This window comes from Lissotriton vulgaris, chromosome 6 (genome assembly GCF_964263255.1).
Source record: "Lissotriton vulgaris chromosome 6, aLisVul1.2, whole genome shotgun sequence".
Taxonomy (NCBI): domain Eukaryota; kingdom Metazoa; phylum Chordata; class Amphibia; order Caudata; family Salamandridae; genus Lissotriton; species Lissotriton vulgaris.
This window is the reverse complement of record NC_141694.1, coordinates 541365412-541392840: the sequence shown is the minus strand read 5'-3', so window position 1 is coordinate 541392840 and position 27429 is coordinate 541365412. Positions and strand designations below refer to the sequence as shown.

At 47.3% G+C, this 27429-nt stretch overlaps 1 protein-coding gene across 1 annotated transcript in view; it reads right to left on the bottom strand.

Annotated features, from left to right (window-relative positions):
• LOC147707531 (dynein axonemal heavy chain 5-like) overlaps nt 1-27429 on the bottom strand; it is a 1425553-nt gene that overhangs the window by 535191 nt on the left and 862933 nt on the right. The window contains exons 64-65 of the mRNA XM_086925656.1: nt 16105-16212; nt 14169-14308 (exon numbers count right to left, since the gene is read on the bottom strand). Of these exons, the coding sequence (XP_086781782.1) occupies nt 14169-14308; nt 16105-16212 (248 nt within the window). The remainder of the gene's footprint in view (nt 1-14168; nt 14309-16104; nt 16213-27429) is intronic.

Sequence of the window (27429 nt, the reverse complement as noted above, 5' to 3'; positions counted from 1 at the left end):
GCAGTACAATGGGCTGACAGTTCTGATAAATATAATGATGACACAGTAGCGCAAACATTTTTGAATCTTTCCCCAGACGAACAGCGACTAGCAGGTATGTACATGATACAGCATCTCCTTATTCTGTATAAAGGCCAACATTCTGATCCAGGTCCCCTACCTGATGTATTAATAGAGTTACTCATGAATAAATGGAGAGGCCTGGGTACCGATTTGATTAAAGTAATTCTAGAACATCAACACAAATATAGTGCCTTCCTGAATCCACAGTTTGTTTCAGCTCCACCCCCAGAAAGAAAAATGTTTTACATAGACAGACAAAATCCCTTGCGAGAAGTACATCCTGTCAGGAATGATGATAACACCCTTACACGTGTGTATGTATACACGCCCATAACTAAAATGGAATTGTTAGAAATGAAGAAAATAGTGCCCAGTCACGATAAAGACCCTGCAGGTTTTCACCGTGAAATAAAAGACATGTTACTCATGGGTGATTATACCTATCCCGACATTATGAAAATATTGAAAGTACTATTGCCTGCCGGCATTTACGAGAAACTCAAAGAAAAAGAATGGGAGGTGGGAGACACAAAGATTGATTGGGCTGCATTAGAAAATGAAGAAGAGACCCGAACCCCAGGGTTGGGACTTGGGGACAAAACTAAAGCATTACCAGGATTGTTAGTACAAGTATTGCCAAGGTTATTAGCAACGAAAAAGGAGGATTGGGATGCAATCTCAGCCTGTAAACAGAAACCCGACGAAGACACTAGTGATTTTTATTCCCGATTTGAGAAATGTTTTATTATTAATAGTGGCCTGAAAACAAGTAGCGAGTCATACCCACACCTTTTTGTATCTAAATTGGTCGAGAATTATTTACCCCAAGTTAAGAATCGTGTACTGAAAGTCGAGAGCACATGGCAAGCAAACACGCCTTCACAAATGTTACAAATGTTACAGTACCACCAGAACAGAATTAGAGAAGAACATGATCACGAACAAAGACGTATGAAAGACACGAAAATGAAAATGCTAGTTGCTCAGTCAGTTCCAGCGGACGGTCAGAAAAAGGGTATGCCACAGTCCAATAATTCAGCAGCTCCTGTTAAAGGGATATGCAACTATTGTAAACAGCCAGGTCACTATGTAAACGATTGTGCAGTTTTGAAAAACAATATAGCTACAGGTAAAACTAAAGAAAGACCACGTCAACCTAGACAAGACCAGGCCCAACAACACGTTCCACAGAATGTACAGCCTATGCATGCCCCACAACAGACAGTACAGACCGTAGCGGTACCACAGCCCCAACCGATTGCCGCAACACAACATGCAACTCAGCAGATGTACCAATATGCACAAACTGATTATCCCGATTATCAGCGATACACATGAAACAGCCTAGAGAGGGAGGTTGGCTTGCCTCTTATTGAGGTTCCTGTAGATCAAGAGGGTCCTTACGTACATAGTCAGGTATTAGGGAAAGATAGAAAGTTTTTGATTGACACAGGGGCAAGCAGAACAACAATCAGTCACGACGAGGTTCCAGGGGCACCCCTCTCAGGCTCACAGAATGTTTCCCTTGGATTTTCAGGCAAGCCTATTGTAAATGAAGTATCGAAACCAGTACCACTTTTAGTTGGTCCATTGTCTCGCACTACAGATTTATTGCTCACGAAATCTTGTCCAGAAAACTTGTTAGGTATCAAGACACTGAAAGCTCTAGGCGCTGTGATTTGCTGTTCTCCGGAAGGAGTAAGATTGTTTCTGCGTGACTTTAAGGGTCACTATGTGTTGAGAGATATTGATCCCAGATTGCAGAATGTTCCTGCACATTTGTGGGCACAAGGCCCCACTGATGTAGGTTGTATGCACATCACTCCATATCGTGTCACACTCAAGCCAGGAGTAGTACTACCACGAATCCGACAATACAAGTTACCCCCTGATGCTGTAGTGGCTTTACTGAAAATCATTGACAAGCTCATTGCACAAGGAGTGGTTGTAGAAACCGACTCGAATCTATGTAATTCCCCTATCATTCCAATTCTTAAACGTACTGATCCAAATGCACCTCCAGTTTATCGATTAGTGATCGATTTACGAGAATTGAACAAATGCATTGTCCCACAGTACCCTGTGGTTCCAGACATCTCTTCATTATTGACAGCTATTGATCCAGAGGCAATGTTCTTTACTGTAATTGATCTGAAGAACGCCTTCTTCAGTGTCCCAATCGACCCGGAAAGCCAATATCTTTTCGGATTCTGTTTAAGTGGCCGAAGCTTCAAATTTGCACGCGCACCTCAGGGATTCACAGAAAGCCCCAGCATCTATAGCCAGGCACTGAAAAGACAACTTGACGGTATTCACATGCCCGATAACACTGCCCTACTGCAGTATGTCGATGATCTATTGATCACCGCCCGAAGTGAACCAGAATGTGAGCAAGCATCACTGTCGGTTTTGCATTTCTTGGCTGACAAAGGACACAAGGTGTCTCCGTCGAAGCTGCAATTCTGTGTTCAGCAAGTGGTTTACCTTGGGTACTTGCTGTCCAAAGGGGGGAGACAGCTAACGCCTGACCGTATCCAGTTAATTGTAAACATGTCACAGCCCAAGACACAAAAGGAGGTACGAGCCTTTATAGGCCTCACTTCTTACTGTAGACAATGGATTCCTCAGTATGCATTTCTAGCGAAACCACTCATACAGTTGACAACCCAGGAGGCAGCGTCTTCGACTGTCCTCCCTTGGACTCAGGAACATACACAAGCTTTTGACGAATTAAAGAAAGCCTTATGTCAAGCATCTGTTTTAGCGACACCATGTTACAGTAAGCCTTTTACACTTTTTGTCACAGAACATGAAGGTACTGCATTGTCAGTACTTACCCAGGATCAAGCAGGTTCACACAAACCGTGTGCTTATTTTTCTAGTACATTAGACCCAGTAGCCCAGGCTTTGCCTGCGTGCTTGAAATCAGTTGCAGCAACAGCTCTAGCAATCAGTCAAAGTGATTCCATAGTGTTAGGACATCAATTGACAGTACAAGTTCCACATTCCGTGGAAGTTCTTTTAAACCGTACACAGACTCAGCACTTGACTATAGCACGACTGACAGGTTATGAATTGACATTGTTTCAGCCACACATAGAAATCAGACGTTGTAATACATTGAACCCTGCTACACTTTTGCCACTAAGTGAGACAGACCCTTTGGCAGATGATTGTATTGAAGTCATTACCATTACGACGAAACCCAGACAAGACTTGACAGACACTGCATTATCAGATCCAGACTTGACGCTTTATGTGGATGGTTCATGTATGAGAACAAGTACAGGAGAGTTAGTGGCCGCATATGCAGTAACGACAGAAACTGAAGTCATAGAAAAGAATTGTATTGACACACTGTCAGCCCAAGCAGCAGAGCTCATCGCTCTGACTCAAGCCTGTATTCGAGCAAGGAACAAGAGAGTTAACATATACACAGATTCACGTTATGCGTTCGAAGTCGTACCCTCATTCAAGCTCTGTTAGACGCAATACATCTGCCTACAGCGATATCCATCATGAAGTGCAAGGCACATACGAAAGTCACAGATACCATTTCCCAGGGTAACGACCTGGCAGACCGAACAGCCAAGCATACAGCTCAGACTCAGATTCGCACAACTGACCTGACAAGGACAATGGTCCCGACACCGACACATTGCATGACAGTTAGGGATCCCGCCCTAGATGTAATTGACATACAGACACATGCTACACCAGACGAAATAAAGAAATGGACTGAACTAGGAGGGATCCAGACAGAACAGGGATGGATGACGAAGGGGAAAGCCACATGGTTTCTCCCCGACTCTATGGTTCAAGTTATCATTAACACAGTACACAGTCCTGCACATTTAGGAGAAAAAGCCATGTTAGACAGTATTCAAAACCTTTGGTTCAATAAGCATTTACGAGCAGCAGCCAAACAGAAAGTGCGTACTTGCATGATCTGTTGTCAGTTCAACCCAGGGAAAAGCATTCCCGTAGAACAAGGTGGATTTCATCCTCCCGATCACCCTTTTGAAGTCCTCCAGATGGATTATATCCAGATGGAACGTTGTCGAGGATTCAAGTATGTCCTCGTAGTTGTATGTGCACTCTCCCGTTGGACAGAAGCATATCCAGTCCCAGATTACACTGCTCCGACCACTGCCAAACAGCTGGTTCGTGAATTCTTCCCCAGATATGGTTTGCCCAGCATCGTATACTCCGATAACGGTCAGCCATTCTCGTCCGAGCTTATGAAGCAGGTATCTCTCCTGCTCGGCTATCAATGGAAATTCCACTGTGTCCGACATCCCGAGGCAGCAGGTCTCGTGGAACGTCATAATCAGACTCTGAAAATTCGTCTTGCCAAGATCTGTAGAGAGAAAGGCGTCGACTGGATAGTAGCTTTGCCAGTTGCACTCTTTTACATGAGAATGGTCGCACACTCAAGAACAGGGCTATCCCCGTACGAGGTGGTCTTTGGTAGGCCACCGAATATGTGGGGGACGCCTCTGCCTCGTAAAATCACAGATGTTGACTGTAATATGCTGACAGATTACCTTGCCTCCTTGATGTCTGCACTACAATCATGTCGTTCACAGGTAGCTGCAGCCTTTCCTGACAACACCGAGGTGAAGCCCCACGAGATCGTCCCTGGTGACCTGGTCCTTGTACGGAATTTCGACAGGAGGAGTCCGCTGGAGCCCCGTTGGCAGGCGCCGAAGCTCGTGTTATTAACAACAAGGACCGCAGTAAAGGTGGAGGGCCGCAAGGGCTGGCTCCACTCGAGTCACGTGAAAAGACATTATGGACTGCCTACGAAACTAGACTCCCAGCCCTGCCCCCTTCCAGAGACTGATACTAAACTTCCCCTGGTAGAGAAAACTCCTTCCCAGGAATTTCGCATGAAGTTGAGGTCTAGCAAGTCAGACAGTTTAATTGTTTAAGTCCTGCCCTAGGTGAATCGGTTAGACAAGTTTCTGACATGTACCCGCTAGACCCCAATAGAGAGAGAGATAGACAGAAACAGATCAAGAAACATGAATATTGTAAATCTCTCCGTAGTCACTGCATTGTGACACTATTGATTATGTTTCTTCTGAGTCTTTTGATTATTGCTGCAAGTATACTGTTACACATATACTTTCCTATTTTCAAACGTGCACATTCTTCTTCAAATGTCACTGCCGAACATACTTTCAGTGAACTGCCCCCGCACGAGTTATCTTACCGACTTGCGCTGCGCAACAATACATTCATTAGTATGTTACATCATTCCCATCAGACCAGCAATGCTACCAATTGTTGGATATGTGGCCGACTCCCTCCCTAACAGAAATACAAGGGAGTTCTGCCCCTCTTTCCGTACCCGTTCACACATAATGGTTCCTGTGGTGCATGGTTTAGTTTAATGAACTCTTTAGATTCTGATTCCGTGGTATACCAGGGCAATTGGGTGTGGGGAAATCTGAACACAGTTCTGCATAAAGCATGTTTCCCTGACAAGGAGGGTCTTCCCCAAAGGACAGGGACTGATCTAGAAAATGAAGTATAGGGATTAGGTAACTTTACACTCAACCTCATGATTCTGAATGTCCAGTCCGAAGCCGAACCAGTCTTGCCCGCCATGTCCGTATTACCAGTCAAAGGTGAATTATGTGTCAGAAAGAATGGTTCAGTACACCTGGGTCATAGTAGATGTACTACTGTGATCGAATTCAGTGATAAAGGCAAGTCTACATTTAAAGCTTCCCGTCATTCCTATTTCATTTGTGGTCATACAGCATATATACGCTTACCTCTAGATTGGGATGGTACTTGTTACATTGCATTCCTTCTGCCACCTGTTTTCCTAGCCCCTCCTGATTATCATAGGGACTCCCATCTAGTACACAATAGACCACAGAGAGATCTCCCGATTGTCGAATACACTGAAACGGCATGGGAGCAGTATACAGACTTTAATAAAGGTTTCTTTCCCTATTTAGGTGCTGTCTTTAATAGTAAACTGATACGTAAATTAACCAGAACCCTCGAAGCAGTAGTGAATGAAACTACTTCCGCCCTGGGCAACTTAACAGAGGAGCAGTCTGCTATGCGGATTGTTGTTCTTCAAAATCGTCTTGTCCTTGACCTCATCCTGGCCGATAGGGGAGGAGCTTGTAGAGTCATCGGATCGAGTTGCTGTGTTTTCATTCCAGAAAACGCACCATCAGTATATAGAGCCATAACCCGTCTCCACAAGATTGCAAGTCAGATACACCAGAATCCAGGCACCTGGACTTGGTCCGGTTGGTTCTGGAGCGTGCTATCAGCCTGGGGATGGAAAGTCCTATCCTTCCTCGGAATAGCCCTTCTCATAGTATTCAGTTGTTGCCTATGTTTACAATGTGGGCCAGCGATTTGCGGCTTGTGCGCCACATCATGTATTCCCCATTCAAGTCCACGTTCAAAATCCCTCCAGAAGAAGGAAATGCAAATGATGTTGTATGAACAAATTGATAGATTAATGAAGATCGATATATCATGAAGGGTCCGTAGGGGACAAGGAGGGAATGAGGTAATATGAATTTTTATGGTCAATTGTGTCCCCTAACGTAGACCCCAACGGCTCCATGTACGTGCTTCAAGTACATGTATGTTCCCTCCACAACCAGCTATGAAGACGCAAATACATTTTCGTCCAACGTTAACATGTCCTCTTTCAGATCCACCATGAATGGATCGATTATTCAGTTCCTATGTATGCCGTGCCACCGTCTTTACATGGTGCACTTCCACGTTTTCCTGGCTCTGGCGAGCTAGGCCCTGATTTCTGCCATCGAGCCCTTTCTGCCTTCAGCCTCCGAAAGCTGCAGCCTGGATCCGCATCCATGACCCTTGCCTTACTTCCTGCGTGGCGAGCAGTGCCCGGCTCGGCCTGCTTGCCTGCCAAGATAGTATTCAGCCTTCAAGTTATCTGCTCCGCTCCTCGAAAATACATTCCTGTCTAGAGATTTAGGTAAACACCTCCCCAGCTGCAGAGCAAAGGGCCCGGCCTTTCTGTCTCCGTGCAAGTAATTCATTGCTCCCGTTACCATGGTAGGCCCATGGCCCCTCGCATTTCTCACAGACACGTAGTCACATATATGCACGCACTAGCAGTCAGTATAGAATAGCCTCTGCCCGAGAGACCTTTCCTTCTAGATAATACAGTTCCTCAAACACAAGATACCAGATATGATTTGGGTTTAGGTTGTTCTGACACGCCAGACTTCTGTCTCCTCTTTTGGAGCTAAATGTCAAGTCCCCTTCACCCTCCAGTTCCACGTCAATCACACGTCATGCTGCTGCGCGCGCTTCTCTGCCATATATTTCTGCTGACTCTGCAGGATTCTTCTATGGATCCACCCTCCTGTGACACTTTCATGTGACGTTGTCTAGCACACACCTCCGTGTACGCCCTCGTGCACGCCTTCTGTTACGCACATGTGTTCTTATCTCTTTTCTCTCAGCTGTTACGCCTTCTGTATCCATCACCACTGTATGCATTTACTATATATATTGTACTCTGTTAATAAAGCATTGTCTCTCCCTTCCTGAACCTTCGTGGTGATGGAACATGATACCTGGTTCGAACCAATTCCTTTTTAAGGAATAAAACCCTTATAAACTCAGAATGCCACGGACTCTGCCTCTCATTTTTTGATTGAGTTATTCTCATTGAACTTTACCGCATAGAAATTCAGCATAGGTAAATTATATTTACCACAGAATGATAGAGAGGAAGGCATGGACAGACAAGCCCCATAGGCTGCCATTATGTGGCTTAAATAGGATACTGTGCCTTTAAGAGAACTTTCCAGAACTTCTCCCAGTATCCCAGAATGCACAGCAGGTCCCTTTTACTTTCAGTTCTTTTTGAAGGCGTAGCACGCCAGACCTGTAGCATTCCTTACATGGATATCTTTCTCCACCGGGGAGGATGCGGGCGCTTATGACTATAACAGAGATACCCCTACTACAGAACTGGAGTTACAGGACAGAAACTACTCCTTCTGTAGTAGGGGATCTCTGTGCATAGTCATAATCTAGTGAATAGAATGGCAAGCCCATCCCCACACCAAAGCGGCGGTGGAGAGAAGAAAATTAACACCACTATTGTGCGAACAAATTCCGCAGCGAAGCCTGCCCAACCCGAGCATCTGCCCTGGCATCAGTGTCCAGACTTGTTGATGTGCAACCCCAGCTTGTTCAAGAGAACGCACGTCTTCTGGAAGTGTGCTCGAGCTTCCGAGAAGGAGGAGGCCTTGATCAACCAATCGTCCAGGTACGGGTAGACGAACACCTTGTTCTTCCTCAGATGTGCTGCTACCACCGCCATGCACTTCGAGAATGTTTTCGGCGCAGACTTTAGTCCGAATGGGAGTACTGTGTATTAATAATGATTGGTTATTCGCAGGAACTTCCTGTGTTTGTGTGCAATGGGCACATGGAAGTACGCATCCTGTAGGTCTATAGCACATAGCCAGTCTCCCTGTTGCAACTGACGATAAATCTGATGCAACGACAGCATGCGAAACTTCTCTCTGCGAATCCACTTGTTTGCTTGTCCCAAGTCCAGAATGGGCCTGAACTCGTTCTTGTCCTTCTTGCGGACCAGAAAGAACCGGGAGTACAGACCTCTTCCTCTCTGAGACAGAGGTACGTCTTCTATCGCCCTTTTCCTTAACAGGATATCGGCCTCCCCCTGAAGCTCGTGCAGCTGAAACTGCGAGCTGACCGGTGGAATTGCTGGAGGCGGGCTGGTGAACCGAAGACTGTATCCATTGCAAACAATATTCAGCACCCACTTGTCCTGAGTAATTTTTCTCCACTCTGCCAGAAAAAATTGAATGCTTCCCCCCATCGGAGTGGGTAACGTATGCGGGGGAAGTAAGCGCTCAGGGGCTAGACCCGGCAGGGCCTTTGGTCTCTGGTGCCGACTGTTGGCCGCCTCTGCCCTTCGGGCGCTTCTGGAACGGCCTTCGGAACTGCTGCTGTTGTTGCTGTTGCTGTCCCAAAGCTTGGCCACGCCCTCTGCCCTGTCCACCGAACCGTCTCTGGGACGGGCGGTACGATTTCTTTGTCTCTTTGGGCTTTTCCAGACCCACAGCCGTGAGTGTTTCGGCCTCCGCCTTCATGCGGGCCATTTCGTCATCCGCATGTTTCCCAAATAGGGTTTCGCCAGAGAATGGAAGATTGGCAACCCTTTGCTGTGCGTCAGGTTTCAGTGACGTAAGACGGAGCCAGGCGTGCCGTCGCTGGTTAATCCCATGGCAGAAGCCATGCGCCGCCAAGAGGGACGAACCGGCTGCAGCGCTGATGATCTGATTTGCCACCAGCATCCCCTCATTTAACACCTCCTGGAAATCCTCCCTCTTGTCCCGAGGCAGGTGTTCCACAAACTGCTGAAGGTAGTCCCAGAGGGCACGGTCATAGCGTCCCAACAAGGCTGTGGCACTCGCAGCCTTCATGGAGGTCGCCGACGTTCCACACACCTTCCTCCCAGCCGAATCCATCCATCTAGACTCTTTATCTGGGGGGACTGTGGATGATGGGGTGGTAGCATGCTGTTTGCGAGCCGCCGTCACTATCACAGAATCTGGAGGAGGTTCCTCTCTTAGAAAAGCCGGATCAGAATCGGGAGCCCGGTATTTTTTCTGTAGTCTCGAGGGGGCCGCCTTAGTCACCGCCGGGGTGAGAAAAAGGTCCATGGCCGGTTCCTCCAGGCCCGGCACCAGTGGCAATAATGGACGAGACAGATGTTTCTGGTGCAGCGTCTCAAAAATGACCGATGTCTTGGGCGTGGGCACCCTCAACGAGATGCCTAATTTTGCTGCACCTCTTAACAGGACATCATGAAAGGCCACCAGATCATCAACCGGCGACACCCTTGTCTCCGGTGACCCCGACAAAGTCGGAGAGTAGTCCCTGGTCCCTGAGGACCTCGTATGGGAGCGAGACCTGTGCCTCCTGTGTAAGCATGAGCAAATTTTGCGGATCTCGCGTTCGCGAATTTTGCGGATTTGCGGATTCGCAATACGCAAAATCCGCGAATTCCCGCGGATTTTTTTTTTTTTGTGTTCGCCCGTGTTTCTGCCAGTTCGCGAGGGTTTTTACAATTTCGCAATTTGCGAACTTACCTGTCGGGTCGCAAGTTTTGCGAACTTGTTGTTTCTACGTGTCCAGCCTGTTTGGGACACTCTTCTCTGTCACCACTGCCACTCTCTGACTACTCATGCCACCCTCTGGCCCACCCATGCCACCCTCTGTTTCATCACCACACCCTCTGGTTGTCCAGTGTACATTATTTTCGGCAAAGCAAAGCACACCTTCCCTGCCTCAAGTGACCTGAATTAATTTGGGGCTGATTAATGTGTCACAGAATATTTTTTTAGCTGGAACCTGCTTCCTTAGTGCGCCCTGATTAGTGATCTTTTGCACTTGCTAAGTGCTTTCATTGTTGCAAAATTAGTTACAACACCTGCCCTGCCCCAACTGACAATAATGAATTAGGGGCTGATTAATGGATTTTAACTTCCAGCCTGGCTCCTGCTTGTCTCCCTTAGCTGTAATTCAGGACCTTTGTGGCATATGTGTAACTATTCTGAGGTTCAGAGCAGGGTCACATAATAGTTTCAACTGGCAACTGAACTCTGGAGGGGCCCCTCAGGAAGCACTACAGGAAATGGCTACTAATGATGAGCCTGAACTTTTGAACCTGGTAAGTAGTTACTTTCAGTTTTGCTAAGATCGTATTTCTGCAATTTTGCACTTATTCGCGGGGCGCGAACTCACGCGAACAGTGCGAGCAGTGCGAGCAAAATCCGCTGCTCGCGGATTTGCGGATTTTGCGGGAGATTCGCGAATCTCGCGGATTGCGGATTTCCCGAAAATCCGCAAAATCCGCGAGCGGAACGGATTTTCCGCCCATGCCTACTCCTGTGGCGGCGTCTCGACCGCGTAGATGACCTGTTGCGCGATCGTTACCTCCTCCTGGAACGAGAGCCGGCCTCCCAGTTTGTGGGCGCTCCGCAGGTTTCCGTGGAGGCGTCTTCCGTGGCCTATCCTGGGGTTTCGGTCTAGGCGTCCCCTTAGGCGATGTAGGAAGAGGAGGCAGTGACGCCGACCTTGGGGGAGGAACAGGAGGTATCTCCGACCGAGGGGCGGGCCCATGCGGCGGAAGCGGTGGTGGTGGTTGTCCTGAGGGAGGAAGTGGTGGAAGCGGAGGGTTGACAGGAGGATCCTCCTTACGTACAGGGGGAGGGGGAGCCTTCGGCCGAGGTGGTGTATATACCACCAAGTACACCGAGCCCGGTGACTTATTCGGGGGAGGGGACTGCGAACCAGCCCCTCCCATAGGTGATCGCCGTCTCCGGCGCCCTCCACCAGACCCAGCGTGACTTCTGGCGCCAGAACTCCTTCTGCGCCGCTTAGGAGAGTTGGAACAACTCCTAGACGCCGATCTCTTCCTTCTCGACGCTGAGCGTCGCTTTTCCGGCGTCGAATGACGCTTCCGCGATGTCGATCTCTTCTTCCTCGACGCTGAACGCCGCCTCTGCGACGTCGACCGTTCCATTTTCGACGACGAGCGTCGACTCCTCCTTGACACCGACCGCTTTCTTGAGGTCCCCGACGTCGAGGATCCCCTCGACGCCGATCGTCTTCTCGACGGCGCCGACGCCTGTCGCTCCTCCTTCGACGCCGATAGCTCGACGCTGACGTCGATGACGACGACGAAGACGCCATCGACGGTGGTCTCGACGGCGGCCTACCCAGGCCCTTCGACATCGAATCTTCACGTCGTCTTGACCCGGAGCCCCGGGGAGATGGGGAACACACCGTCGTCATCCCTCTCGACGTCGTCGTCGATGCAATCAACGCCGACGGAGACCGGGACCGTTTGCTGGTCTTCCTGCCTCTGGGGAGCCCCCCAGAGGCCTCAGCAGAGGCAGAGGGAACCTTCCCAGCCTGCCCAGACCCACCTGCAGCTGCAGTCATCTCTCCTCCAGGCCTTGAAGCCTAATCTTCAGCCTTTCCCTCAGGGTCCTTGCTGAAAGTTGCTGGCAGAAGTCACATTGTTCAGGGACATGTGCTTCAGGGAGGCAGATAATGCAGACGTCGTGTGGATCAGTCTTGGACTTCTTCCTTCCACATGCTGGGCCTTTGTCGAAAAGACCAGGCATTTTAGAGCCCTAAAAAGCCTGAACAAACACACTGGAGTGAAGGGAAACACCAAGAAATATAAACTGCAAACACTTTTATCAAAAAAGTGAACAAAAATCCAATAAACCCTTGAAAAAGGGAGAGCTCAATGCCAGAGTCCTGTTAGCAGGAGACAGAAAAAAGAACTGAAAGTAAAAGGGACCGGCTGTGCATTCTGGGATACTGGTAGAAGTTCTGAAAAGTTCTCTTAAAGGCACAGTATCCTATTTAAGCCACATAATGGCAGCCTATGGGGCTTGTCTGTCCATGCCTTCCTCTCTATCATTCCAGAGTCTTTTACTGGTAGAGGCAAGTTTCTCTATTGAAGAAACTGGGCAGGCTGTGTTGTGTGTGGTTTTGTTTGGTGGAATTTCTAGTTGAAGTACTGGACAGTGTAGCCTGTGGATATAGGCTGCATTATTTGTCTTTAAATTCTCTCTTAAGTGTCTTTGCAGTTCTGCATGATTTGACAATTTAAGAGATTATTTTTGATTGCCGGTGTCCACGCACATGGGCGGGACTATTCACTAGATTATGACTATACACAGAGATCCCCTACTACAGAAGTCTCCAGTTAAAAAACAAAAGGTCTGTGGACTTACCAGGGACCTTATAATTCTGTAATCACCATTAATGTCTGTTACCAGTACATTTACCCTTACCAGGGACCAGGTAAGAATGTTCTTGAAATTAATTGTCATTTATCACTATTGAAGCCATAGCCGAGAGCCATAACACCATGATTTACTGTTTTAGAAAACATGCAACCTTTCTGTTGTTCGTCATACAATTTATACTTGTTCCAAAGACACCAAAGCACAGCAGCTGTGTTTCCTTTGAATCCAAACAGGTATCTATGCCAGAGCTGCACCCTTGACTTGGTTTTCATTTGAGAGGCATGGAAAAAAAAATTATACACTGACTCTTTGGGCTGGATCCCAATACATTTTTGTCTCGTACCGCTTCATATCGTTGGCAGTATGTAAGGCAGTACTTGGTGCAAACACTGTTTACCAGTGTATTATGAAAGCAAGTATCTGGAGAAAGTAATGTGACATAAGAATTTTTTTGCATATTTGTTATGTTGCATTTTGTTGTGGTGAAGATGTGTTGTTTTGTGCTTCATTATTTCATTGTTATGTTGTTCTATGGTTGCTGTGTTGCATTCTCTTTTGACTGGTTTGTTGTGTTGTGGCTTGTTATGTTTTATTTGAGTTTTTCTGTTCTGTTCTTTTTTTAAAGAGGTCAACAAATACTGCTACATTTCCAGCTAAAAGTAGCATATTTCTTTAAACTCCAGTCACAAACAACCATTTAACATTGTCTAAGGAGGTAACATAGCACTATTCCAGCACTTCCACTATTTCAGACAGGAGTTAGTCTGCCCAAACCTGTGGCACATACCAGACCTAAATTAGCATTTGCCATGCTCACCTTATGTGATTGGACCCCATACTCAACATAACCTCACATAGATTTGTGAAGCAGCACATTCACCTTGACAAGTATCTTGCTGCTGGAATTACAGTTGTCTATTGCTACCCAGCATAAAGTTACTCATCTTATCGACCTCAGAAGGACAAAAGGCAGAGCAAACATGCTAGAATTTAAACCTGTTTTCATGAGGCCAAACACAGATCCCTGCAATGAATATGTTAGTCCGGGCTATCAGACCCGGCTGTATTCGCTATTCAAAAACAGTCACTAACATTATTAATCAGTTCATAAGGAACCGATTATCTTAACAAAGGTGAGGCAACTTAATGAAGGATTTAACAAAATAAAGGATTTAACAAAATGACTTAAACATCTGGTATGTCTTGGTAATAGATGCCCATTTGTGTTCAATGGATTTAAAGCACAAAATCACATAAACTATTTGTTAGACTTACTCTGCTGCTGTCTTCAGAAGCTCGTGGTGTGGAGGGAGGCAGAGAATGACATGCAGGTTAGATTTCACCTGGGACACAAGGTACTTGGCTGGATCATAGGCACGGTTTGGATGCTTTCTCCGTGAAGCGGGACCTAGCACCTGTAAAGATGAAATAACTCTTTAACCATAACTATAACTATGTATATTAATGCTGCATGCGACCATTTGGCCACAGGTCTGCTTCATAAAGGTAACTTACACTTTTGAAAACGTTTATACTTTTAAGTAAGTTTATTACTTTGGGTATTCACAAAGTACACTTTTGAAGTAATTTACACTTTTGTAGTGAGTCCAACATTGCTCATGGCTACCCACTGGAATTGTAACACCCTCCCATAGAAAATGATCGATGTACAGCCTTAAAATAAAACTCCATTAATAATGACATGAAATTAAATTATTTAAATAGTTAAAAATATAAATAAAAAAAATTAAAATAGTACATATTAATAAATGAATATGTACTACTTTCATAGTCTTTACCATTAATTTATATTTATTTTTATTGTTCCCATTTTAAATAATTTAGCATTTCCAATGGGGTTTTAGCACCTCCGTTATTTTTTGTGGGAGGGTGTTACAGAACCAGTGGTTGGCCATGTGTATTTCTGGAAATATTACAAAAAGTGTAAGTTACTATAAAAGTGCAGTTTGTGAATACCGAAAAGTAGTAAACGTACGCAAAAGTGAAAATGTACTCAAAAGGAGAGTTTGTGAATAAGGCCCTATGTTGGTAAATAATAGTTTTTGATTCTGAAATTTGAAGCACATAAACATTTTCTTGTCTTGTATCTTTGGAAAGAGAGAGAGAGAGAGAAAGAGAGAGAGAGAGAGAGAGAGAGAGTGAGAGAGAGAGAGTGTGTGTGTGTGTGCATATGTACTTATAGCCCACACTGTAGGCAAATAATCAATCCTCAATGTGATTGTGACCTCTGACTGGTCCGGTCTTCCCACCATAATTGTGAGGAGCATCACGCTATTAGGACCACTCCCTGAACTGTGATTGGGTATTTTCGAGTGAGGGTTTTTAAAAAGTAAAACGAAAGAAACATTTAGGGGCTCATTAGGATCGCGGACGGACTTGAGTCCGTCCGCGATCCCACAGTAGGAGGAAACGTCCGCATGGGCAGCGGCGTTACCTCCGTGCAGATTAGGATGTGACCGCCAGGGTGGCGGTCACATCCTCTATCTTTAACATTGCGGCGGGTGCAGCTTCAAGCTGCACCCGCCGCAATGTTAAAAATGCATACATTGCATTTGTATGCAGAAAGCGGCAGGCACCGCGCGGTGCCTGTCGATTTCTGCATACAAATGCAGGGGGGTACCATGGGTACCCCCCATGTGCACCCCCCACCCCCACTTCACCCAGGGGGCCCGCAACGGGCCCCCAAAGTCAAATTCCGTATGCTTTTCCACGGCGGAAAAGCAGCCGTGGAAAAGCATCTCTTTTACTCTATCCTAATATGGCTGGCGGTGTCTGATAGACACCGCCAGCCATGTTACAGCTTTTCCGCTGCAGTTGTAAGTCAACCACGGCGGAAAAGTGGCGGACTGAAACCAGGACCCACCAGCCATCCTAATGTGGCGGTGGGTCTTTGGTAGGTCCGCAGAGGATTATCCGCATCCTCCGGGCCGGCGGTGGCTTCCGCCGGCCCGGAGGATGCGGAAAATCCTCCATCCTAATCAGCCCCTTTTTTCGTTTTTTTTTAATCACTCAGAGCAATATCAAAGTGCGCACAGAATTAGAATATTAACCACAACCTTCATTATGGTCAATAGCTGGTCCTTCTAAATATAAGTTTAAGTGCAAGAAATTGAGACTAAAACCACAGATCAACTGGAAGTCCGAACATGACGACAATTCCTCAGCTCATTTGGAAATGGGTCATACGCACCTGCAATAGATCAGTCATTTCTTCAGTGGAGAAGAGTGATGGGTATTCACCACAAATGAGAAGGCTGTTAATGGCATCCAGGTAGTATGCTTCGATCAAATCTTGAGCCTACAAAGAGAGGATACTTTCAGGGGGCTGAATGCTCATTAAAAAAGAAAATCACATGCTCCTCAGAAAATGACATTGTCCTGTTTTCCAATGTAAAGAATAAAGTTAATAAATATCTACTGAAACTAAACCGAGACTGATCTGATTTTTAGAGGAAGCAGGGCTATACCTAGTACAACTATATTATACAAGACAAACCATTGCAAGTACAAAATTTGCTTTTGCTTCATGGTGAATAGGTCTGGGAGCTAAAAGCGGTATGGAATGTTTTAATGCCAGGCCAGTATCTTACCAAGTGAACCGGATCCACACCAGAAGGGAGTGGAAAGGGGTACATCCAATAATTTTTTTTATAAAAATGAAGCTAAGAATATGTAAACGAAGACAATCTGTAACATACTTCTAGGCTGAATTTACTAACAAGGACTGGTCCACCTACTTTATAGATCGATGATGCAAAAGGTACTGCTCTGAGCTGTATGTCCCCTGGGTATAAAGCCACTATCTAACATGTAGGTGTACCCAATATATTGAAGACCTCTGGCAAAGGTGCACTGCCATGCCCAATATTAACATAGAGGTCAGTTAAGGGTTGTCTGGTGACACAGCGCCAAGCACAACATCTGCTTCTGATGATCTCAGGTTTTTTCTTAGTCTGTAGCATGCACAGCAGATAAAGCATAGGCACTCTACCACGCGACCCAGCAGGAAACTGAGGACCAGGCATTTATGGAACAATACGTGAAGACAGAGACATCATTCATTGATGGAGAGGGGCTGCATACACCTGAACCGTCAAGTGTGTCTGCATTCCTGCCTTTAACTATCGTTGTTACAGCACTGTAAGCAATAAACACATGTGTAACCTGAAAAATATGTGCACACAAGTGCTCGTGACACAGGAAGTGTACGACGCAGATAACAAGTGGACAGTGATAAATGTAGCAAGCGAAAAAGTGACGGCAATTTATAAGCAACTTGAGGTTCACAAAAGGGTATTTATATAAATTGATACAGAGTCAAATTGTTTTTGTGAACCAGAGTGAAGTGCGCCACAAATTGCGCTGGGATGTCATCGGCGTTTCGATCCAATTGGTATAGGATCATCATTAGGACCAGGTTACTGAATGAGGGGTGCTGTACAAGGGAAGAGTAAAGGAAAGTTAGGTGCAGGAAAAGAAATGTAGGAAAGTAAAGGAAGTGCAGAGCGGCTGAAAAGTACCAGTTCGCAGGGATCTGTAGGGAAGGACAAGAAGGGTAGCAGGGCCAGCGAGGCTTGGGCCCAATGGTTGTGCCGCCAAGGCAGAGAAGTGAATTGCTGTAAAGAGAGCAGTATAAATAGTTTGGAGGACGAGGGAGGCACGCATGTGGCCAGATGAGTAAACTTCAAGTTGCTTATAAATTACTGTCACTTTTTCACTTGCACCGTTTATCGCTGTCCACTTGTCACCTGGGCCGTCCACTTCCTGTGTCACGAGCACTTGTGTGCACATATTTTTCGGGTTACACATGTATTTATTGCTTACAGTGCTGTAATATCTGTTTTCAATTACTTTGTACCACCTTATGCCTTTTTGTTCCTTCCTGCCTTTATTCAATATATGCTGCCTCTGGCACGTTTAACTAAACCATGAGTCTCCCTATGTTCTTCACCTGCAATTTATTTATTTATTTATTTTGAAAGTTTTATAAAGCGCGAACATGACCCTTGCGGGTATCAGAGCGCTGTACAGATGGCAAAAGCATGAATAAACTCCGTACAATTGAGGTCAGCACAGTGACACCACAAGGAGTATACAATCAAGATCATGGACCAGGTAGTGGGCCACACTAGATCCATTTCTCCTATGGTGTAAAATATTTCCTGGAACATTCAGCAAAGCAAGCAAAGGTGCACTTGACACAATGATTGACAAAACTGTAGGGTGAGGACCCTCGGGTAAAATAACATCAAACATGAAATAAATGGAGAACGCTAGGGCGCTAGGTGGCGCCAAACCAAGATGGCCGCACTGGTGTGAGGCTCTCGCCAGACCGAGCACTATCACACGATCCTACATCATCCTGCCAAGTGAACACGGCCCGATTCTATCCCAACTTGCTCCTGACACCGAGACGAACACAGCGGTGCCTGGATTGTCTTCTACAGACGGCGGGAACTGGTGCTCCGGAGCAGCTATCCTTGAGCGGACTCGGGCGCTGGAGAGGGAGCTCGTAGTCGGCGGATCGGCCAACCAGGAAAGACCGGTGCTGTCAGGCCTGCTCACAACGGCCGAAAGATCTCTCCCGCTCCGAGATCCAAAGCGCGCCCCAACACTTGGGCGCTGCCGCCGGAGGTGCAACCCTGCTCGCGGGAGAGGTACGTGTGGCCCTGTTACCCCCCCACTGCCAAGAGCGACACTGATTGCCGGCGGGCCCAGCACACACTGCACCCCCGGAGCCTCAACATCCTGCTGACCCCCGGTGCGCGGCGGGTCTCGGAGGTGGCCCTAGTCACGCCCGCTGCAGCGCGCCGGGGCACCCACCTTGTGGACATCTTGCGGCATCATCGCCTGCCCCTTCCCGAGGCACCGGCAGAGTCTGCACTCCAGGCCGCGGCCGGCGGCCTACTAATCCGACACCGGAAAGAGCCGCCTGCACTCTGGCACATCCACGGGGCTCTGCTCATTACTACCCGCACCTCCAAGACACCTCACTGTGTGCACCCCAAGAGCCCACTCCCGCTGGCCCTCTACTAAACCCGCCTAGAACTGGGGCCCATCTGGCCTATTTCATCATAGAAGAGCCCTCCTCATCTGACCAGCTTGGAGCAACTACACCATCCTTATTGGGTCACCGTAGTCTAGCCCCGCATTCGCAGGTCAGCTCCCCAACTGCACTCGGCTGACCCTGTCTGGGCAATACCGTGTGGAGCCGGCACCAAGTGAGGGCTAGGGAGCACGTGCGTCCATCTCGCATTCTTTCTAGGCCCCGAGGAACGTGTGGCATTCGCGACACCCACCGGCCTAGCTCCCCCGAAACCTAAAGTGCGCCCAGATTACAGGCTCTTTCGCACCTGCCGCCCACCAGTTTCGGCTCGCCCTACTGCTGTCCTCGTCCCGCGCCCTGGCTTCCTCCTCAGCCGCGATATCACGGACTCTTCGGCGCAAAATGGGCCGCAACGACGCAAGACAGTCCAAAATCCCCTTTGAATCCAAAAAAGCGTCCAAAAAGCCATCGGAAGGGGCGGACAGCCCTACCGCCTCAGCACCCCAGGAAGAGGACTGGAAAACACTCCTATTGGGCATGAGACAGAGCCTTTCCACAATTGATGCCAAAATAGACACCATAAATTCGCGCATGGACAGCGTTGTGGCGAAGCTTGAACACCATGACACTCGCATTAAAGAGACGGAGGACAGGATCTCCGTGCTGGAGGATGGCGCTACTTCCACTGCCAGACAAGTCACACAGATGGACAGACTACTAAAAATAATAGCGGACAAGAACGAGGATTTAGAAGCGAGGTCCCGACGCAACAACGTCCGCGTCCTTGGCCTTGCAGAATCCACCAACTCCGGAAAGATGGAGATTTTCATTGAAAACCTTATTGTGGAATTGTTTGGGAAAGAATCCTTCTCTTCGCACCTCATAGTGGAAAGAGCTCATAGATCTCTCGCTGCCCGACCCCTTCCAGGTGCCCAACCACGGCCCATTGTCGCCCGCTTTTTCAATTACAGGGACAGAGACGCGGTGCTGCGCCGGGCAAGGGAGATTGAACAGTTACTTATGGCAACGCGACGCTCTCCTTCTTCCCTGACTTCACCCCTTCAGTCCAAGAAGCCAGGCGCAAATTTGCAGGGGTGAAGAAGAAACTCCAATCCCAGGAAATTCCATATGCCATGCTATATCCAGCCAAACTGAAGATATCACACCAGGGCACACAAATTGTTTTTCAAAATCCGCAGCAGGTGGAAGACTTCCTTAAGCGCCACAAAAAAGAACGCGCCAGAGATGAGACAGAGTTACGACGCTCTAGGTCACAGTCCCCAATGTCTCACCAGGATTAACGAACTGAGATACCATCCTGATCACGATGATGCTGACCGCTGAACATAGTAAGACCGGACTCTGCATTTCACGGTGAGGTACATGTACTGCTTTAAGTCTCACTGGACTATGATTACGAAAGTGCTCGGTCACCCGCCTCTGTCCCGCACATGACAGTTAGGTCCCTACCTGGCGTCTAGCAGGTGAAAGTAAGGAGGTGGATGGCAGGTATGGCGCCCCTGGATCTCCGTCCCCAATGGGTGATCCCCTACAAACCTTTGCCTTATCTTTAGTTTTGGGGTTGTTAACAGCTGGGAGGGGGGTGGGAGAACTAGATGCCCGGCCAGTTGTGGTTGCCGGTGTGGGTGGGGACACAATCCGCTCTTATACTGAGACAGCGAACGCGCTAGCCACACAGTTTATGCATAACGCGTCTCATGCTGCAACAGTACTGCATTACCGGCCTGTTGGGGTTGCCGGTGATGTTGGGTACATTACTTGTTTTTGTTCCGACAGCGTAGCCGCTGCGGATATTACTGGGAAAGAGGGGAATTCTGAGAATGGTTTGCTACGCGAAAGTATTGGTATTGTTACTATTGTCTGTTTACTGCTGAATGCTACATACATATGCCACATTTTCCTTTTACGATTGGGATGGGAGACGTAAATGACTCGCAGCCAGCCCTGCAATTCCAACTTGTCGCATGGAATGTACGCGGGTTGAATAACCTGAGGAAGAAGCAACAGATCCTGGGGTATTTGGATAGACAGGGAGTGTCTGTTGCAATGTTACAAGAAACTCACTTGGTGCCAACTGCGTCCCCCTTATTTGCTTCCTGCTGTGCCTCATGCAGGGTGTTCTCATCGTATTCAAATTACTCTAGAGGTGTCACGATTCTGGTCAAAAGAGGCATGGGATTTACCCCGTTTGGTACTGAAATGGACTCCAATGGCAGATACTGCATGGTTTGGGGGAAGCTACACTCACACACGGTCCTATTCGCCTGCTACTATGGCCCCAACACAGACGATCCGTCTGCGCTCCTCACCATGTGGGGCAAGATACAAACCCTGGGCATATCCCACATAATCTTGGGTGGGGACTTTAACACTGCACTGAAACCTGCAATGGACAGATCACGCCCACATTCTACCCATTATACACACACACAACGCGCCTTACTGGGCATTGTGGAAGATCATCACCTGACTGACACATGGAGGCACTCGCACCCATCTCTTAGACAGGGCACACACTTCTCCGCAGTCCACTCCACTTGGGCGCGCATTGATTATGTCTTCCTCTCCGCTGGTCTCACCCCATGGCTTGTCAAGACACAACACCTTGCCCGCACCTTCTCAGATCACTCGCCAGTCCTTCTAGCCCTAGACATTTCCCCATAACTGAATTGGCGCCTCAATCCCGCGCACCTAACTGATTCAGCCTTTAAAGCAGACCTAGAGCAGGACATAACAAAATTTTTTGACCGTAATGTCAATTCAGTCTCCAGTCTCACTACTGTCTGGGAGGCATTTAAGGTAACCGTGCGAGGCTGGTGCATTTCCAAAGGGGGAGGGGTCCTCAAATCCCTACGCGGTGACTTGCGAAAACTAGAAGCGGAAATAGGCAAACTTGAGCGTGAAATATCCCTAGGGTCAGGGGGACACATAGTTAAAGCTCAGCTATGGGAAAAAATTAATGAATATACTGAGGCTGCTGATAAAGAATGCAAATTTCTGGGGAAGCCCTTTACAGCACGTACATACAGAGAAGGCGACAGACCGGGCAGAGCGCTCGCTTCTGCAGTTAGACCACCTAGACACAATAAGTATGTCACCACACTACTCGATAGTCATGATATACCCCAGAGGGACCTCCCGGGACAACTCCGGGTCCTAACGGATCACTACACTGCACTCTACACCTCCCACAGACAAGCTCCGCTTGACCTATCCCACCTATCTTGACAACACAGCAATAGCTTGGCTTGGTCCGACCCAACAGAAGTTTTTGCATCTGGAATTAGAGGTGGATGAAATTAAAGACGCTATTATGTCCATGAAATCGGGCAAGGCCCCAGGCTCAGATGGCCTACCGATTGATTTTTATAAAACCTTTATACACTTACTGGCCCCGATTCTAAAAAATGTATACTATTCGGCCCTGGAAGAAGGCATTTTACCAACTAGTATACGGGAAGCCCTGATTGCCTCCCAGTTAAAGCCAGGTAAACCACCGGAGCACTGCGATTCGTACAGACCTCTTACATTGTTAAATACTGACGTCAAAATACTAGCGAAGGTCTTGGCGACCCGCCTGAACCTATTAATGGAGCGCTTGGTCCTACCGGACCAAGCAGGTTTCGTCCCGAACCGCGCCACCTCCCACAACCTCTGCACCCTTCAGGCAGTGCTACAGGATATAGACCCCAGGTGTGAAGCAGCCGCGGTTTTCCTTGACGCCACGAAGGCATTCGATTCCCTGGAGTGGGACTACCTTCTGGCACTTCTGGAACGCATGGGCACCCCCTTCAGTTTCATAGATTGGATCCGCCTATTATACCATATGCCGCATGCTAAAGTCCTATTGAATGTAGCCCGTTCAAAACCTTTTGAGATTCGTAGAGGTACACGGCAGGGGTGCCCTCTCTCCCCTGTCCTCTTTGCAATAGCAATTGAGCCTCTATTGGCCAAACTCAGGCAGCGCCACAATCACAGCTCCCTCATCTACCTGGAAAGGCAACTACTCATATCATTGTACGCTGACAATATGACACTCTATATTCACAAGCCACAAGAAAACTTGAACCCTATCTTACGCGAGGTCACCAAATTTGGCGCCATCGCAGGAATACAGATAAACTGGGCAAAGTCGGCCCTGTTCCCCCTAACGGACAAGACCCTGCAGTTCCATCTTGACTACCCGCTACTATGGGAAAACGAAGAACTAAAATATTTGGGGATCAATATCACTAGGAATCAGGAAACCCTTATTCGTGCTAATTACGGCACTGTCGTTGATAAACTGATTGATAGCGTCACTAAATGGATCCACCTCCCTTTGTCTATGGCAGGACGTATCTCCCTAATCAAGATGGTGGTACTCCCTAAGATGTTATACCTCTTTACCAATATACCATACAGCCCAGGAGCACACTTCTTCCGGGCCCTTGATTCCCAATTGTCTAGACTTATATGGGGAGGGAAACAGGCCAGAGTCGGGCTAAAAACTCTTATGCTCCCCTACCATCAGGGTGGATTCGATGTGCCAAATTTCCGCCTCTACTATGACTGTGCGCAGGGCCATTTTGCCGTGTACTGGCTTCACCCCCCTCCCTTTATGGCTCACCTGGCTGTGGAAGATGGATGCATGAGACCCGAAAAACCATCAGGCTACCTCTATTCGGAAACCCGGGTAACTGACCGTGACCCCACAACAGTGGACTGCACTGTGCAAGCGTGGCGCAGGATAACGACGGGTATGGGCATTGCCATTCTATACTACCCTCGCATGGTATTGGCACACGACCCTAGACTAAGCATTACCCATGAAGAAATAGGTCGCAAAATGCTCACTAAATTGGCACTACACACGTGGGGGGATCTGTACATACAGGGCCGATTCCGGACTGCGGCGCAATTCTTTGGGGCGCATACACTCTCAGTCATGGACACATTCCTTTATACAAGATTACACACTGATACTCCGACACATGTAGTCTCCATGCTGTACAAACACGCGTATGCGGCCTCCAACCCTCCACCTCTCAGAGCTAGACGAGATTGGGATGAGTACCTCGATGCCCCTCTCTCGGACGATCAATGGGAGGAAAGCTGCTCACACACTAAAGCAGTAACTGGCAATGCTCGCCTCCGTCTGGTACATTTTAAATTCTTGCTCCGACTTTACCATACACGTTTCGGTTTACGAGCTGATGACCGTTGCCTTCGATGCAAGAGAGCTGGAGCTGACTTCATTCACCTGGCTTGGACATGCCAGGCTGTGGCATCGGACTGGGTGGAGGTTTTTAAAGCTGTGTCTGATATGGTAGGAGTGGCAATCGTGCCCTGCCCCAAAATAGCCCTACTGGGACATTCTTCTTCAGCGCTTAAGAAAAACCGAAAATTCTTCGCGCTAGGATTCTTACTGGCAAAACGCCACTTGGCCTGTAGGTGGGAACGAGGACGCGCCCACAAATTCAAGACTTGGCTATCTACTATGTCTACTTGGCAGGACCAACTTCACAATTACTCTGACCTATTGCCCCACAAAATGCGTCCCAAGGACCTATGGGGCCCCCTCACCGCTTACCTTCTCCGAACTCAGGATGAAGAATCAGAAGGGCCGGACCCGCAAGTGACACCGGTCCGTGCTGAGCTCACGAACACACCCGGGCGTGAGCCTGACCCTCGATGAGTAAACCCTATTAGACCTTTTTTTCCTCCCCCCCTCCCCTCCCCCAGACCCCAGCCTACCCACCACCACACTGCTAGAATAAATGGTTCCTCAGGGTCTGTCGGGGGGGTTCAAGGCACAGCAACAGTAGCAATTTCAAGGATAACTCCAGGTCAGTACGCCAACACAGAATGTCTAGGGGCTTGCTGGTCGCTCTCCCATCCCTCTCGGGACACTTACTCACGAGTTCGTGCACAGCGTAATACATGGCATATACACAAGTAGCGCACTTTTCAGCTAGCAGATGTGTTTCCAGACTGCACTCATTCCATCCCCACAACAGTTCAAATTAGCCATTAGGCTGCAGAGCACTCTCAATCCACTTCCAGTCTATTCCAATGTGGAGGACACTCCACCCACGTGCTCTGCCCCGTAAATTCCTCTATATCACATAGTATGTATGGTGGCCACAGTGGGGGAAGGGACTAGACACATTGGTTTTCCTCAGTTTCAATCTCAGGTTTTGAAAGGGGGGGGGGACACAAAAAGAGACCTCAACGGTTCAGTGTTTATTTTGAGATTCGCTATGGGATTTACTCGCAAGATGACAAGTCATGTTACAGCTTTTATCATTTTACAACGCGGCCGGCCCGGAAGGGTTGTAGGCGACTTGCTGTGTTAACTGATTACGCCTCTCCAAATTGTAAATGTCAATTTTGACATTACACGCAGTTGCTGCCGGCCTGCCATTCAAGGTTGTAGGCATAAAGCTGTGTATTAACCTTTTTCACCTAATAAAGGTCATGGGAAAAAAAATAATAATAATAAATAAATAAATAAATGGAGAACGCTAAGTTGGAAAAGATGCCAGGTCGGTAAACAAGGTTACATGCAATAGAGAACACGATGATGCACTTAATGATAATTCAGAAAGATCAATTTGGGCTGTTTCTTGAAATAGGCAGTGGAAGGATTGGCTCTAATCTCAGTAGGAAGAGCGTTCCAAATTCTAAGTGCAAGGCCGGAGAAAGCATGTTTCTACGTACTTTTCTTCTTAAATTTGGGAGGTTTCATGAGAAGTGTGGACGTACTTTTTAAATTCTGACTTGAGCCTGAGGCTTTATGAGTGAGGTAAGCTATTTTAAAATGAATCCTCGCTTCAATAGACAGCCAGTTAAGCTGCACGAGGTCCGGTGTAATGTGATGTCTTGTGCATGCTTATTTACTAGTCTTACAAATAATACCAGTTGAGACACTGTTGTTTATGCAATCTAACTTACCCAAATCCCAACCTGGTTTATGGGTATACTCCTGTTGTCTTTACATGCCTTTAACTATCAGCATACTGAAACGCAGTTTGTATGAGGTATCTAAAGGACTACATGTCAACAAAGAAGCAATGTCCCAGTGCTGCGATTTTCTTTTTCAAATCATCATACTCAGGTGGGCTTGACCACTCGCAAAATGCATAGGCAGTTAAATGAAAACCCAGAACTGGAGCAGTGTGTGCTTAAAGATAAGTGTCTTCTGGTAACCATAAGCATGTAGTATTATAAATTGCAATTTACCATGTTAAAGGTTATTGATTTATGCTTCGCTGAGCAGCTTGGAGAAGATGTACTGATGTATGCCTAAAAACAATTGTCAGGCATAACTCAAGTGCAACTCAAGGGTAATTAGGCACTGCTTGTGTCAAATATTACAAATGAACTTCGAAACACAGGATCCAGGTACTACTGAGAGCTAAAAAAAATACATAGTAGTTCTTGTTTAGGCTTTGACTAGGACAGTGAAGTCAAACAGTTAAAGCTTCCTCTTGGAGAGTGGTGTGGGTAATACATCTAAATTAGGATGCATTTGTGTAACTTGCAATTCATTGAATTGTATATAGACTTTAATTATCATTTTAGTAATACGCCCAATAAGTTGGTATGATAGCTTCTCTATCTTCCGACTGCATATTTTACATTATTCTGCACCTAAACTGCATTCTCAACTAATGAGTATAAACAAAAAGTATCCTAATTGGGATAATCCACACCTAATAGCAAAGGGCAGCACCTGCTTACACATGTTTCAATGACTGACAAGCCTTTGCAATTCTCTTCAGAGGGGTGCAAGAGGCTGCGAAGAGAGGCTGACCGACGTTCATGGTTCAAACAGTTCTTGTGGGCCCTGGTCATGTGAGAGGCGAACAGAGACATGTTAACACATATGCAAAGTGGGCAATTACCCAGGGCCGCCACTTTCTATGGGGCCCTCCTGGGAAACTGAGGAGTCTCTATATCTGACCTCTGTCTATTTTATTAATCTCTCTATCTCTGTCTTCAGTTACTAGGTCCCAGGCAAGAAATATTTCAACAGTTTTTGTGTGACCCTGTTAAACTGCCACATACAACTTGGTATTATTTGGCGGATGTGGGTTTACATTATCAGGAAATACATAATATGTTTAAAATGTGTTCCATACAAGAACCACTAAAATATGTATTGACCTAGTCACACAAAACCCTTCAAATGGCATTGGTTACGGACAACAAATTCCAGGCCTTGCGAGCGAACAGGCAATCTTGGGGGTGGGTACATGCACACTGCTGCTGAGTCGGCCATGCAAAGATTAAGATAGGAAAAGCAGCAGCTGCAAGATGAAGGACGCAAAAGACACACAATTGATGGACGGAATGCAGAACGGCTGGCTAGGTCCAAACTGGAATGGCATGGTGAGCAAAACAACAATGGATTTAGGCCCAGATCTCTGTACTGGGGTGAATGTATGCCATTATTCTGCATTC